At 33.4% G+C, this 17632-nt stretch overlaps 1 protein-coding gene across 1 annotated transcript; it reads left to right on the top strand.

Moving 5' to 3' along the window:
* Positions 1-221: 221 nt before the first annotated feature.
* Positions 222-15336, top strand: LOC127721257 (oocyte zinc finger protein XlCOF6-like). The gene is made up of 2 exons (XM_052227933.1): positions 222-318; positions 12851-15336. The coding sequence occupies exon 2, from the start codon at positions 13247-13249 to the stop codon at positions 15302-15304; it is 2058 nt and encodes a 685-aa protein (XP_052083893.1). The 5' UTR covers positions 222-318; positions 12851-13246; the 3' UTR covers positions 15305-15336.
* The last annotated feature ends 2296 nt before the right edge of the window (positions 15337-17632 follow it).

Below are 17632 nucleotides of genomic sequence, written 5' to 3'. Positions count from 1 at the left end.
ATCAGAATAAACAAAATTTACCTACAGGTGTTTTTTCTTCTGTTTTATGCTTTTTACTGAACATGCTGAAAGGCAACACTAATGCCGATTTGAAGAAATGCCGATTTAAACAGGTGCCGTTTCGTCTTTTTCTAAAAGTGCCGAATTGGCCATGTGCCGACTTGACCTACACGTACACACACGTTGTGTCTGTTGGCACTCCATAGGTAATAATGCTCAGTTATCGCCCTTTGTTTATTTACACTTTGAAACTTGGTGAATTCAGCATTTTCAAAATAGTAAAGAGAGTGAAAGTGTACATATTTTATGTACATTATGGTAGGACTTTTAATATACCCCGAATATAAAACACTATCAGCGACTTACACAATGAATTACAAAATAACTCTAAAACAGTTCGTCAGTTGACATTGGCATAGGGAATCACTGAAGCATGACTTGGAGCGGGGCCCCCTCTTAGGCAGTCAGTGGGCCCCTCTTATAAAAATTTCTGGATCCGCCACTGGTGAGGACACATATGTACTTGTTTCTATCCATGGGCAGGTCGATTATATCAATATATAATTATCAATCTCTGCTGCCACCTAGGAAATGGTCCCGAGAGTCAGGGGTGCTACTTAAACAAGTGATTTCATCATCACTTATTTCAGTGATTTGATAAATTCAGTTATCACCAGGAACATATATATTGACGGGACTTGACACTACCTGATTGTAGTCGATTTTATCGTCGTGCCATAGTTAATAAAGATACGATACAGAAACGGACATGTGTTAAAAACGGACTCGCTATTATCCTAATAATTTCTGATATTATCAATAAAATGTCATTCAAACTAGTTTTACAGTGAAGCTAGTGTATCAAACTTGTATTCTGTCACTTCAAATTTGTTAAAATCGAAAGCATTTCATCACAGAATTGTGCAGAATGCAAACCAGGTAATAAAAAAATGGCGGCCATTGCCGCGATGATTTACAAATTCCCAAACTATTATAAAACACTTCACATCAAATAAATCAAACTTATTTTGGTAATTTTATATGACAAAATATATCTACTAAATGATAAAACTTGTATTTATTTACAATTAGAGTTATGTGGTTTATTTGTTGAGCAGTTCTGATAGTTTTTCAGTCAGACGCTACCAAAATCCGCAAGTCTCGGGGAGTCCGAGATTTTATCAATTTTATACTGAAAAGCGTATCAGATTCATTTCCCGTTAGATATACTGTTCCCAGGTTATCACCTATTTAAGTGATTTTAGTGTTTTCTTTGATCTTCAAATGCTAATTTCATTGATTTTCTATATTTTCACAATCTTTTCTATAATTTTCCTACATAAATCAATTATCCCTTTTTCTTTGTATATTAATTTCACCAGTGGGCTTGGGCAGTAAGTTAGTGCGCTAAAGCTTTTAAAAGTACCCTTGGGAATTTTTCTGTAATCAAAAATTCATCAACTACTCTTACTATCAGACAAAGATCAACAATATTAGGTAACCTGATTGGTTTTCTTAGAGTTAGAATGATCTACTTCAAGGTTATGACCTGATCTACAAACTACATTGTATTCCAGTTTTTGCATATTTTAAAAAAACTGTAAAAGTGTCAGGCTTATCAAGCAAAAGACAATTTCTGCATATACATAGTTGTTTTTTCAATGGAATTGTCTTTTTACCAATAAAAAAATCAAGCTTGTGGGAAAAATATCAAGAAAATGTTATAAACACTTAAAGTGTTTACATTTTAACTTCTAAAATTACTTGTTTCGGTGATTTTAAAAAGTCTGTGTGAAAATTTTTAATATTTCACAGCCAAAATCACTCGAGGGAGTGATTCTGAAATCACTTGTCACTTGTTGAAGTAGTACCCCTGACAGATTAAGGTTCATCAAAAGGAATTAAAAAATATGGCCATGATTACACCACAAAATCTACTTTAAGAGTCCTTCAAGTACGGGCGTTTTAAGTACAGATAAACTGATACATCTAGGAACGTTTTAAAGCATGACAGGATCTTGATATAACATGACGGTACCCAAATTGTACCTATTTTGACAGTTTTTCACCTATGTTTTTTTTATGATAAAGACAAAAATTTCCATTCTATATTTATTGAGGGGCTGATGGGTTATTTTCGTCCTTCATGATCGTGGATATTTGCTTTCCGTGATTCGTTTTTTCATGGATTTATTATACGTGACTCGTGATTAGTGCATTTTTCGTGACTCGTTTTCAATTCAATATGATAAAGTTCTCTGTGATGAAGGTTTTAAATCGTCGTTTTTTTGTGAACAGTTTTGTTGTATTTCCTGTGAACTGTGCAAATTTAACATTTCGTGAACCGTGATGAAAACCCCCTATTACCCCCCTCTTTATTTTGTAGCCGTATGCTTCTTTATTATATATGTACACCAATTTGATTTTTAATCCCTATTGAGTCATAGAAAAATGGGTTTGAATCAACATCCAAACTATCCATGATTCCGTAATGAGGAGTACCCAAATTCAGGGTAGGAAACTCACTGGAAATGTCTACCAGACCACAGGGCTGGCTGCATATAAAAATTACCTGTCCTGATCAAAATTTACCAGCCCTGAAAATTAATGCAATAAAAATCAAACCCATTTTCCTTCAAGATTCTAAATTATGTTTTTGTGTTTTGAGATGTTTTAATGACTAGAAGTGATTTTTTGTGATGAAAATGACTTATGACTGCTTTTGTAAATACACACTGCAACAAGACTTACAAGTGCACATTTAAGCAGACACTGCTAAGCCTAATGACCATTTGTTCAGAAGCAAGGTGTGATTTAATTTTTAGAATTTGGGGTGGACACTGGGGGTGTTAGTTTGTCTTCAGTGTAATTCAGCATGCCTTTGTTTGTACCTTTGTTCCACAAAATTACTTTTAAGCAAATAAAAATAAAATTTTGGTTTCATTTATAATTTTATTGCTCCTCGTTTTCACAATATTTGAAACTCAACCACTCGAACTCCGTTTTCCAACCAGGAACAATTGTTTGCTTCCTCTTAGACTGATCGTACAATTTAGTTTTTTCCTGTTGAGTCAACAGCAGTTCGCTTTTTCGGCGACGAAAGGCCCAAGTACTGTCGTAAAGACATGAGTTAACCAAAACAAATTTGTACTTTCGATTTCCTCTAATATTTATTTTTTATTTAATAAATGTGATCCCCATTGGACGATTCGATACCAACTAGCCAATGAGTGCGGATCTTACAAACAACAGGTATCACCATGTTCCCTGCAGAAATGGCGTGGAAACACGTGGTAGTAACAGGTTAATTGGCAGTCATGATTCTTACGTGCTGTTATGAATGGGGTAATACTGAGAACTCATTCCAAAAATAGAAAAAGGTAATCCAAACCACCTGCAAAAAATAGACCGTCCATCGGACTGTTGAAATTTAATTTTTGACCGCCCGATCGTAAAATAGGCTGTCTCGGGCGGTCGGGCGGGCTATAATTTCCAACTCTGCCAAATTGCATCCATGCTTAAATTCACATCATTAATAAAAATTCGTAAAGGTTCCGCGGAACCCAGTGTCTCGCCTACTTTTGCTGTTAATCACAGGCTCAACAAAAATGAGGAAAAAAATTAATAAAAATATCCCTCTCTATACTATCTTTTGATTGTAAGTAGCTTCTGTCCAAGTTTTGTAAAAATCCAGGATAGTTTATGAATCTAATCAATGTTTTAAAAACTTAAACTGCAGACTGTATGTAATGTTAACTGGAAGAAAAACTAAGTCCATTTATAAGTGAAATACGGAAAAAATGGAACAAAATTTTAACAAAATTTACTTCTAGATACTAGCTTTTAATCATAAACAAGCTTCTGTCCAAGTTTGGTACAAATCCAGGATAGTTTAAGAAAGTTGTTAAAATTTTAAAAACTTTAACCACAGAGTGAATGTAATGTTAACTGGCAGAAAAACTAAGTCCATTTATAAGTAAAATACGGAAAAAATGGAATTTTTTTTTTACAAAATTTACTTCTGGATACTATCTTATGATCATAAACAAGCTTCTTTCCAAGTTTGGTAGAAATCCAGGATAGTTTAAGAAAGTTATTAAAATTTCAAAAACTTTAACCACAGAGTGAATGTAATGTTTCTTGGCAGAAAAACTAAGTCCATTTATAAGTAAAATAAGGAAAAAATGGATTTATTTTTTTACAAAATTTACTTTTGAATATTATCTTATGATCATAGACAAGCTTCTGTCCAAGTTTGGTAGAAATCCAGGATAGTTTAAGAAAGTTATTAAAATTTCAAAAACTTTAACCACAGAGTGAATATTTGTGGACGCCGCTGACGACGACGCCGACGCCGACGGAATGTAGGATCGCTATGTCTCGCTTTTTCGACAAAAGTCGAAGGCTCGACAAAAATCAAATAACAATTCAATATTTATTAGAAAGAGCACAATAGAGGCGTGATCCAAATACAGACAATAATAATATTAAAACTAGAGGCTCTAAAGAGCCTGTGTCGCTCACCTTGGTCTATGTGCATATCAAACAAAGGACACAGATGGATTCATGACAAAATTGTGTTTCGGTGATGGTGATGTGTTTGTAGATCTTACTTTACTGAACATTCTTGCTCCTTACTGTTATCTTTATCTATAATGAACTTGGCCCAGTAGTTACAGTGGAAAATATTATGTAAAAATTTACAAAACTTTACAAAATTTATGAAAATTGTAAAAAATTGACTATAAAGGGCAATAACTCCTTAAGGGGACAATTGACAATTTTGATCATGTTGACTTTTTTGTAGATCTTACTTTGCTGTACATTATTGCCGTTTACAGTTTATCTCTATCTATAATAATATTCAAGATAATAACCAAAAACGGCAAAATTTCCTTAAAATTACCAATTCAGAGGCAGCAACCCAACAACGGGTTGTCCGATTCATCTGAAAATTTCAGGGCAGATAGATCTTGACCTGATAAACAATTTTATCTCATGTCAGATTTGCTCTAAATGCTTTGGTTTCAGAGATATAAGCCAAAATCTACATTTTACCCCTATGTTCTATTTTTAGCCATGGCGGCCATCTTGGTTGGTTGGCCGGGTCACCGGACACTTTTTTTAAACTAGATACCCCAATGATGATTGTGGCCAAGTTTGGACAAATTTGGCAAAGTAGTTTCAGAGGAGAAGATTTTTGTAAAAGTTAACAGACGACGCCGGACGACGACGACGGACCACGGACGCAAAGTGATGAGAAAAGCTCACTTGGCCCTTCGGGCCAGGTGAGCTAACAACATATAAATGAAATATAGATGCATGTAACAACAAGTCATAAGTAAATTCTATGGATACCATAACATTCTAAGTATATTTATATGAATACCATTACATTCTAAACTCATATTGATACCATACACATATACAGCACGATTATTCTAAATTTTACTTAAAACACACAATATTTAGATCTAATTTTGTTATATTGAGGACATTCAATCAAGAAATGTATCTCATTTTCAATTTTTCCTGTGCAAAATTTACAAACTCTCTCATTAGAGGGTATTATTGGTCTTGTTTACCTACCAGTTTCTATTGCTAATGAGTGTGCACTTATTCTTAATTTAGTGAGTTTTTTTTCTAAGATATTTAGGAACATTAAAGTTCAAATATTCTTGTTGTTTAAATTTAGTATAAATTTTACTAAAAAATAAAAGTTTACCACAGTTTCCATCTTTTATTTTAGATAGATAAATGTCCTTGCTCTGATCGGTTCATTTAAAAGTACCAGGAAGGGACCATATATATATATAGTTCTTCCTTATTTATTTCTTTAGAATTTTTAAAATTAAAAATATTCAATGCTATTAGATCAGCTCATTGTTAAGGTGGTTTTACCATAAAATTATTGATAGTATAAAATAAATTCTGTGATGTCAACATATAATCTACTGTGCTCTTACCATTACTATTATAAAATGTAAAGTAGCCAAGTGAGTCACCAAGGAATCTTCCTTTCACAATTCTCATTTGAGAGGACTTGCAGATATTCACTAGTAAATTCCCATGTAAATTGTTTTTTTGATCTAGTTGATTTCTTTCTAAGGGTAAATCAGGTGTATAATCTTCCGGTACTGGACAGCTAGTTTGTAAAATTGTCATTATAACACCATCATTTTGAATAAAGTCATTTAACCCTCCTGTGCGTGTGTTAAAATCACCACTTAAAATCACCTCACCTTTAGATAAGAAAAAAGAAATATCATTTTCCATTTTTGTGAATGTCAGTTCAGAAATATCCTTATTAATATACATTGATATATGGTTTGATGTAGGTAAAACATAGAAAAATGTCTTTCTCCAAATTGAGAAAAGTTCCATCTATTTTTAACCATATTGAGAAGTTGTTCCGTTTTATTTCAGAAATTACATTTTTAAATTTGGCTTTTATAAATACAAGCATGCCACCTGATGGTTTGTTTTGTTTTATTTTTTCAAATATTTAGAACAATTTGAAAAAATTAGTACATGCTCACTCTTCTTTTTTTTTTAAATGGATGCTTGGTAACATATTTTTTTGTTCATTTTTAAAAAGATGACTTTTTGTGAACGTCGCATGGCAGCGTTTTCGTACATTTTTCTTTTCCAGTGAAAGCTTAATTTGTTGATATAAACTGTGAAGGTTTAGTGTATATTTGAATACATTCACCAGTGGCAGATCCAGGGGGGGGGGGGGGGGGGTTCCGGGGTTCCGGGGGTTGGAACCCCCCTTTTTTTTGGCCGATCAATGCATTTGAATGGGGAGTTGCCTTCCCTAAACTGTCCTTCATGGTAATGGTGAGACATTTACTTAGTAAATGCGATGAAACAGCAATACAAGTTCGTCATGTTCGTTGAAGCTATGAATATAGTCAAGTTGATATCGACAATTTGAAAAGGGGCACCAACTTTTCAAACATCTCAAAATGACCGAAATTGTCTGGAAAAATTTCCGGATCCTTGATGGGGACATATGGTTGGAACCCCCCTTTCTCCTGGGTTGGGAACCCCTTCCTTTTAAAATGGCTGGATCTGCCCCTGTTCGCCTAGTTTGTAAGACGTGTATAATGTCAAATAATCAAAATACAAATTGTTTAGTCTCAAAGAAAACTTTTAGGAATTTCTCAGCTGTTTATGTTGAATAGGTGCAATTTGGGTACTCTGACAGTAACTCGGTGCAATTTGGGTACAGCGACGTTATAAAAGTTATATGTAGTCTTAATCCCAATAATTATGACGTCTTCGAAGGCTATTTTTTTTTGTTGCTTTGACGCCATACAGCGATTTGTAGGGCATCAAAGAAAAATAAAAAAAAAAATATAATACTAATAGCCTTTCAAGACGTTATAATTATGTGGACTATATGAAGTCTATGTTTCAGAAAATGACGAACTTTATCTAGATCCTGCCATGCCTTAAAACTTCTCCCTGTGCACAGGTTTGTCTGTACTCAGAGTTAAATTTGTGGTGTAAATATGGCCATATTAGCAAAAAGATTATAATCATATGAACCTTAATTAGCAATTTTCAATATAATTTAAGTTTCCTGCTTAGCTGGAAGTTAGTTTGATAGGATATACTTGTGATACTTATCATGCTTATAGATCAATGATATTTTATATAGTCTTACAATTTTATGTCAATGGAAAATGATTCATTTGTTAAGGTTCATCATAACCTTTTCGCAAATATGGCCGTATTTGCACTACAAATTACACCCTGAGTACAGACAAACCTGTTCATCTCAATAGAAAAGTTTTAGAGTATGGCTGGACCTAGATAAATAAAATTTAAATGCATTTAAAGTTTCAGAATATTAAAAACTTTACTAGATTTTGCTATTCATTTTTTTTTTGTTCCTACAGAAGGTCCCAAAATGAACTTAGTGGGAAAGAAGTTTGAGAAGCTCTCTCATATAATACATTTACATGTTGTGAGTTGTATTAATTTAAATTAATTGACAAAAGATGGACAATAAACATCGCCAACAATAGGTGATTTACATGTAAACTGTGTAAATGAGTGAACCGTATCAAATGAAACTCATGTGTTTGTTTATTTTGCTAACTTCTAATTTTAAAGAATTATATGGTCTCTCCCTTTTTTGTCTCGCCTTGACAGAGTCAAAACCCGAGACATAGGCATGCTGTTTCCGGCGACGGCGGCAGCGTCCACAATGTATTAGTTTGTGATTAGGTCTAGTTCATGGTAAACAACTGGTGGTAGGTCGATGATATTTGGTATGCAGTTGTATTAGCATTGCCACATCTCATTACCATGGAGATTATTTGGCCCCGCCCCCTCAGTCAAGGTCTATTGACTTTGAAACTGCTTAGTTTACATGTATTAGTTTGTGATTAGGTCAGTTTATGGGGAACCACTAATGGTAGGTCAATGATATTTGGTATGCAGTTGTATTAACATTGGCACATCTCATTACCATGGAGATTATTTAGCCCTAACCCCTCAGTCAAGGTCTATTGACTTTGAAAATTTTGCTACGTTAACATGTATTAGTTTGTGATTAGGTCAGTTTATGGGGAACCACTAGTGGTAGGTCAATGATATTTGGTATGCAGTTGTATAAGCATTGGCATATCTCATTTCCATGGAGATTATTTGACCCCGTCCCCTCATTCATGGTCTATTGACTTTGAAACTTTTGCTTAGTTTTCATGTATTAGTTTGTGATTAGGTCAGTTTAAGGGTAACTGTTAGTCAGGGGTGCATTTAGAGGGTTTTTCAGGGGGCCCGGGCCCCCCTTTTTGGGGAAAACATTTGGTTGATTATATAGGGAATCACTGAAGCATGACTGGAGTGGGCCCCCACTTAGGCAGTCAGTGGGCCCCACTTATGAAAATTTCTAGATCCGCCACTGTTAAAGGTAGGTCAATGATAATTGGTATGCAGTTGTATAAGCATTAGCACATCTCATTTCCATGGAGAATATTTGGTCCTTACCCTTTAGTCATGGGCTATTGACTTTGAAACTTTTGCTTAGTTTACATGTATTGGTTTGTGATTAGGTCAGTTTAAGATGAACCACTAATGTTAAGTCAATGATAATCGGTATGCAAATGTATTGGCATTTGCAAGTTTCATTTCCATGGAGATTATATAACCCCACCCCCTAATTATGGTTCATTGACTTTGAAACTTTTACATAGTTTACAAGTTAATGTTTGTGTTTAGGTTTGTTGAAAGGGACCGACTTATGAAAAGTCAATGGTATTTGGTTTGCAGTTGTATTAGCATTGGCACATCTCATTTCCATGGAGATTGTTTAGCCCTGTACCTTCAGTCATGGTTCATTGACTTTGAATATTTGCATAACTTACATGTATTGCTCTTTTAATTTCAACATTTGCATTATCAAAATAACAAATAGGCGAGACATATCTCTGTGTTAACAGTTTATTTTTAAATAAATAAAAAAAAAAAATAGAACTCAAAGTCATATAAACAGAGGCAGATTATTGTCAAAATCCTGGATCCACATCTGATAAATTCTATTTACAATCTGCAATTTGGTTGTTGTTCCTCGTGAATGTGTTATGGGGGAGATATAGAAATATAAGCCGTCCATCTGTGTATCCATCCAGTCTTGTTAGAAGCCTATATCATCATGATCATAGGTTTTCAGCAATGTCTTTGACCTATTCCAAAATCAGTGAAGATCAATTATTTTAAAAAACAGTTGTAACGCCCTTGTAAATATTGATTTTACGAAAATTTTCATTGTTCATGTGTTGTTAGCATTCTCATGTGTACAATTGTTGCCAGATTTTTATGAAATTTAAATTAGGCCAAAAAATATAAAATGTGTGTTTTCTATTACATCTTTGAAAAAAATAGGGTAGGTAGGTAGGTAGGGATTTTTTTTATTTTACCATTTTTTTTTTACATTGAGGGACATTCTGACTTAAAAGTGCTTATTGAAAAATAACCAAAAAAACTTTAGGGTAGGCTATTTTTGAGCTTAAAAAATAGGGAGGATAGGGTAATAGGAAACACACATCTTTTGTTATTTGGCCTTATATGAAATGTCTGAGAGAAATTTGAATATTGGTCCAGATCAATTTATTTTAAAAGAGTTATGTCCCTTGGAAATATTGATCATGTGAAAAAATGTATTGTTAGTCATCTGATGTGTACCATTTTTGCCAGAATTTTATGAAACTTATATCATCAGTTATATCAGCAATATCTGTGTCGGGCAGCTGCCAAACAGTGTCAGCACAATAACATGAAAACGCTTTAACAATTTTTTTTCAAATTTAAATATGTTGTTTCCTGGGGCTTAATGAAGGTCTAATTCAATTTTCAAGATTTTAGTATATCTCCTTTGTGAGTTATCGCCATTTTTAATATCCAAAACTGGAATTTTTAAATATTTTACTCTTGTTATCTTTTTTTATGACTAAGCATAATGTCTTATCTCACAATAAAAATTGGAGTGACAGATTTATTTGAAAATTATTTATTTCCTAAGTGGTAATGATTATAAGCAATATTATTAGAAATCTTGAAGTTAATTACATTATTAGCTATTAATTAGATCTTGGTTATATCTTAGCATATAATATCATTGGAGTGACAGATTTATTTGAAAATTTTCTGTTTCCTGATAAGATCTGTAGGACTGTATATATAAAGTTTGAAATTTACTAGTAGGACTGTATAAATGAAATTTGAAATAAACTGTTCATTATTAGACATATTGTAGATAATTAAGTCTCCCTAAACCATATATATTCTTACCCCCACCCCCCTTCAATTTGAGAATGTGCTTTTATCTTGTAAATGGTTGAGATCCCCACCCCTAAACCATATATATTCTTGTATGGGACAGTAAAACAAATCAAATGAAATATTTGGGGATTCCCTGGTTCACCCCCACCCCCATCTTTTTGATAACTTGTAAACGGTCTAGATCCCCACCCTTAAACCATATTACCGGTATATATTCTTGAATGGGACAATAAAACAAATCAAATGAAATTAAGGGGAAATTCCATGGGGTAACCCCCACCCCTTTTTTTTTGAAAACTTGTAAACGGTCAAGATCCCAACGCTGAAACCATATATATTCTTGTATGGGACCATAAAACAAATCAAATGAAATATAAGGCTAGTCCCCTGGGGTCACCCCCACCCCCTCCTGTTTAAGAACTTGTAAACGGTCGAGATCCCCACCCCTAAACCATATATATACTTGTATGGGACAAATAAAAACAAATCATATGAAATAAGGGGAGAGTCCCCTGGGGATCACACCCCTCCTTTGAGAACTTGTAAACGGTCGAGATCTCCACCCCTAAACCATATAAATTCCTGTTCATAATTTCAAGAAGATTTGAATGACATACAGGGTCAATCCATGGGCGTCACTAATGCATATCATAAACCAATTTGTACTGGACATTGCCAAATGTCAAGCGACAATGGGAATGGCGAATTATTGGAGCTTTGTTTGGGAGACTTCGTTACAGCATTCTGTTACAATTATTTCTTGTTACTGATGAGTTTTATAGATTTTGAAATGCCATTGTATTAATGATAACTTTTTTCCCCTGTATTCAATGATGAAAAAAACAATGTAACCTAAAATTTCCATATTATTCTATAGAAACACCAAATAAAAAAGAATAGTGCTTTGAAAGGAATGTAGGATTACATTTTGTAATAACCTACAATTGCCAAATTCGATGGAATATTTTTTTCCCACCCTTTTTCTTGATGGGACATACTATGACTGGTGGTATAAGACCTAGAGCAAATTTGAGTCCTAATATTCTCAATTTTTATACGACCGCAAAAATTAAAAAAATTTTGGTCGTATATTGGTATCAAGTTGTCGTCGTGGTTGTCGTCAGCGTCATCTGAAGACAGATGGTTTCCGGATAATAACTGTAGTGAAATCAATAAAATTTTAACACAAGGTTTATAACCACTTAAGGAAGGTTGGGATTGATTTTGGGGGTTATGGTCCCAACTGTTTAGGAATTAGGGGCCAAAAAAGGGGCCCAAATAAGCATTTTTGTAGTTTCCAGACAATAACTTGTGTTAAAGTGTATGCATCTCTTTGAAATTATACCACAAGTTTCCATACTACAAAGGGATGGTTAGGATTGACTTTGAGGGGTTATGGCTCAAACAATTTAGAAATTAGGGGCTAAAAGGGGAAAAACAAGGGTTTTTCTGGTTAAAGGACAATTGAGACAATTTAAAAGCAGTGTAAGGGAGGTAAACCAAATCAAAATCAAAATCAATTTAAATAACAATGTTTGATTACCTCCCTTAAACTGCTTGTTAATTATGTATTACGAAATGATGATTGTCTGAGATACTGACCATAACTTGAGGGAAATATTTATTTAATTTGATATATGAAAGGGGGAGGTGAAAAAAATTGGAGGGGGACAATTTTTCGAATTTTAGATTTCAGATTTTAAAAGAAAATTTCTTCAAATATTTTTTTTGGTGGTTATTATTCAACAGCATAGTGTATTGCACAAACGCTAAAAAACGGGGTAAAATATTTTTTTTTGGGGGGGTCAATTCGCATAGTGTATTCAGGTATTGCACAAAAGCAAAAAAATTGAATATAAATTCAAATCGTATAACCAATTTGAAGTTCTTTGACTACAGTTATTCTGTGTCAGAAACCTATTATGTGTCAAAAATTTAATTACAATCCAAATTCAGACCTGTGTCAAGCGTGAATATTGTGTCCATTTTGGCCCCAACTTTTCAGGGTTGGACAGCTGCGCTCAGCGAAGCAATTTATTCTTTTATATATTTTCAGCCAATTATTAGTTTGCTGAATGTCATGAAATGAGATCCACGGTTGATGCCACCAATAGGCAACAGATCAGTTAAAGATGTCCATTTATAGATACGAAAAGAAAGAAACATAAAATTATAATATCGACAATTTAGTTGTTTGATGGAAGTACAAACCAATGCTGAAGGTCTGATATTGGACAATTTATTTAATATAACGAAGGTAATGTCAACAAGAATTTTTCTTGACTAGAATACAGAGGACTCAACACAATCACCCATGAGATGTCATGCTCATGACACTGCATAGGAAACATATAAATTAGTAATTTCTATTGTGGAGAAGAAAGAAGAAATTATGCAAATAAGAGGCACACATAAACATTTATATAAGTGATAAACTTACAATTTTGGAAGTATGTATCGAAGAATTCAGCCCAAGGTAAAACCTACAAAAGACATGAGAATAGTTATTGTTCATAAACCTCAGACATTTCATGTATGTGGTCATTGTCATGAAAGGTTTACAGAGAAAGAACTCTTACAGAATCACATGAAAATTCATTTTGTCAAAAAACCACATATATGTACTGTATGTGGTGAAAGATTTACTACGAAAGAGCACTTACAGGAACACAGGAAAAAACATATTGTTGATAAACCTTACACATGTGCTGTGTGTGGTGAGAAGTTTACAATTAATGAACACTTTCAGAAACACATGAAAATACATATTGTATATAAACCTCCTACACATATTGTATGCGATGAAAAGATAACTGAGAAGGAACAAATACAGAATCACATGAGAATACATATTGTTAACAAAACTCACACATGTACTGTATGTGGGGAAAAGTTTACTGAGAATGATCACTTTCAAGAACACATGAAAATCCATATTGTTGAAAAACCTCACACATGTGTTGTTTGTCATGAAAAGTTTGCTGAGAAAAAGCACCTACATAATCACATGAGAATACATGTTGTGTATAAGCCTCATACATGTACTGTATGTAATGAAAAGTTTACTAAGAAAGAGCACTTGCAGGAACACACAAGAAAACATATTGTTGATAAACCTCACACATGTGCTGTGTGTGGTGAAACGTTTACAATTCATGATCATTTGCAGGAACACACGAGAATACATAATGTTAATAAACGACATGCATGCATAGTATGTAATGAATCATTTACTACGAAAGAGCACTTACAGGAGCACACAAGAAAACATATTATTAATAAACCCCACACATGTACTGTGTGTGGTAAAAAGTTTACCGACAAACAACACCTACAGGACCACACGAGGACACACGTTGTTTATAAACCTCGTACATATATTTTATGTGATGAAAAGTTAACGATCTTTACTGAACACATACAGAATCCCATAAGAACACATATTGTTTATAAACCTTACACATGTGCTGTGTGTGGTGAAAAGTTTACCGACAAACAACACCTACAGGACCACATGAGGACACACGTTGATAGACCTTATGATTGTTTTTTATGTGGTTTAGGGTTTGATCGTAGTGATTTCTTACAGTCACACATAAAAACACACGCTGATTTCATCTCTTATCTGTGTGATGTGTGTGGTGTAGGGTTTAAAAATAAACTGCAGTTTCAGAAACACATAAGAAATCACAAAGCTAGACAGTGTAATGTGTGTGGTAAACGGTTTCATGATTCCTACTTCTTACAGAAACACATGAGAAAACACAGTGATGCGAAACCTCATAAGTGTGCGTTTTGTGAAAAGCGGTTTAAGTATTCATTTTTTTTAAAAACACACATGAGAACACATACTGGAGAAAAACCGTATCAATGTGATCTGTGTGGTAAAATGTTCAGCGAAAATCAAGCAATGAAAAGACATATGATAACACATACTGATGATAAACCGTATAAATGTGAAAAGTGTGGTAATAGTTTTGGTCGAAAAGATGATTTAAAGACACATTTGACATTACATACGGGTGATAAGCCTTATCAATGTCAATTATGTGATCAAAGTTTCAGACTGAAAAAATACGTAAAGAAGCACATGAGAACACACAATGGTGATAAACCGTACACGTGCAGAGCATGTGGTAAAGAATTTGGTCAGAAACATACCTTAGAGAGACACATAAGAACTCATACACATACCTTGGAGAGACACATAAGAACTCATACACATAATGATGACAAACCTTTTAAGTGTGCTGTTTGTGGTCAAGGGTTGTGTAGTAAAGATACTCTAAGGATGCACATGAAATTACACACTGGTGATGGAATGCATACATGTGATGTATGTGGCAAACAGTTTAATAGAAAATCTAACCTACGGACTCATTTGAAAAGACATTCTGGCAATCTTCAGCACTGTAGTATTTGTGGCAAAGGATTTCCTACGGATTATAACCTACAAAGACACATAAAAACACATGATAATGATAAGCGTTTGAAACTTGATGTTTGCTAATTGTACGAATGTAATAAATGTTCGAAACTTGATGTTTGTAAATTGTATGCATATGATGGTGATAAACGTTCGAAAACTGAATGTTTGTTAATTGAAGATGGTGATAAAAACAAAAATTACAAAAATACAGAACTCTGAGGAAAATTCAAAAAAGGACATTCCCTTATCAAATGGTATTATCAAAAGCTCAAACACATCAAACGAATCAACTGTCATATTCCTGACTTGGTACAGGCATTTTTTATTTAAAAAACGGTTGATTAAAACCTGGTTTTATACCTATAGCTAAACCTCTTGATGTGTGTTAACTGTAGAATGGAGATAAATGTCCGAAACTTCATGTTTGTTAATTGTATGAAGGTAATAATTGTTTGAAACTTGATGTTTGTTATTGTATGAAGGTGATAATTCAATTCAATTCAATTCAAAGCTTTATTTAAAGTTGGCTTGTCATATAACAAATAAACATAAGCTCTTTGAGCTTTTATAACCGACAAATACATACATTTACACAATAATCGAACACAATACTAATATAAAAACATTAAAGACATAGAACATACATTTCATGCACATTTATGCTGGACTAATTTAAATACTTTATATTATATACATGAATGAACATTAAGCTAAAAGCAACATAAAAACTAAAGCACAACAATAACAAATTATAACAAGCTTAGTAAACAAACACAAAAAAGCAGCACTATTATGTTTCAAAGCTGTAACATAAAACATAAAAATAAATACTTAGCACATGCATTGCAATGGCATGAGTTGCCATTCCATGAGTTTATTAGACGCTTAATTTGAATTGGGTAAAAGATGCTTCAGCTCTAAAGTGGTTTGGCAACTTATTCCATAATTTGGCAGCAGAATATCTGAAGGATTTCAAGCCACACCTTGTAGTTCTTACAGCAGGTATTTGAGCTAAGTTTTAATATCTTAAAGAATATTTTGTTTCTTTGATGTTTATTAAATCATGGAGGTATACTGGATTTTCATTATTGAATGTTCTCGATACCTATATTGCCATGGTTCTTAAAATTTTCGTGGGTTTGCCTTCATTTGATTGGAAGTAAACCAGTCAGAGCCAAACTGTCTTTTTCAAGTGTGGAAATAACTTTGTTTATATCTGTATTTGCATAAGAAAATGTGTTGTCGTCAGCATAATTGTAAAGTGAACAACTGTGTGTGGTGAAGGTAAAGATATCATTTGAGCAGATGTTGAAAAGAGTATGACCAAGACATGCAAGAATAGAACCTTGTGGTACTCCTTTGTATATTTTGCCAATTGCTCAGACGAGAGCCATCTCGAATACATTGTTTCCTGTTAGATAAGTAATTTTTGATCAGTTCTAAAGAGGAAGTTGAAAGACCATAAGCTTCAAGCTATAGCAGCAGAAGATCGTGAGGAAGACAGTCGAACGCCTTAGATAGATCCATTAATTAGTATTGACCCAATTATCTTATTTTGATCAAGTGCCATTTTCCAGTCCTCAATGATTCGGAATAGAGTAGTTAAACATCCGTATTTTGTTCGAAAAGCAGATAAGTATGGATGAAAGTGTGTATTGAAGTATTCGACTAGCTGGTTTCGTAAGAAATGGTTTAACTGTAGGCCAGAATTTTTTGCATTAAGGCCGTCTGTACATCTTTAATGAAGTAGGTGTTCACAGATATTTTTTTTTAACAATTTTGTTACAAAATTCCTTTGAGCTCTATAAGCTTCCCAGTTTTGTTGTTGTTGAATGTTTGTACCCTGTTATATAACATTCTCTTTTTATACAATGCTGACTTCAGTTCTTTATTCATATATGGAAATGTTAGGTATTTTTTTCTTTTCTTGAAAGGTGCGTGTTTATATGCTTCCCGAACAAAGTTTTTACTAAAATTATCACATGCATTGTTAACATCAGTAAAATTATCAATATCCCATGCAGTTTATACATTGCAGATCATACAAAAAATTCTGCTCATCAAAGTCCCAGATTCTAGATAAGGTAAACAAAATCAATATACATATAAACATTCCAATAAATGTGTTACCTTGGACTATCATACTGACAGTTAGAGTGTGCGATCTTGTATCAAAAATATTTAAAAATATATAGCTAACAGAATTTTAAGCAATACATAAATTATATCACACAAAGAACTTTTAACTTTTAGTACACTTTATACTTTAAAATATAGCTTTTAAGTCATGAGGAAGAGGCACTCATTCTTCTATCATTTTACCGTGAAACCAAAGTAAATATGGAATAATGTTGTTGATATTTTAAAGAAATGAGTTATACTTTTAAAGCATACCTATACATATGGTTT

Source organism: Mytilus californianus, unplaced genomic scaffold, assembly GCF_021869535.1.
Source record: "Mytilus californianus isolate M0D057914Y unplaced genomic scaffold, xbMytCali1.0.p SCAF_12, whole genome shotgun sequence".
Classification (NCBI taxonomy): Eukaryota; Metazoa; Mollusca; class Bivalvia; order Mytilida; family Mytilidae; genus Mytilus; species Mytilus californianus.
The sequence above is the reverse complement of the archived record's forward strand: the minus strand, read 5'-3'. Positions and strand labels throughout refer to the sequence as shown.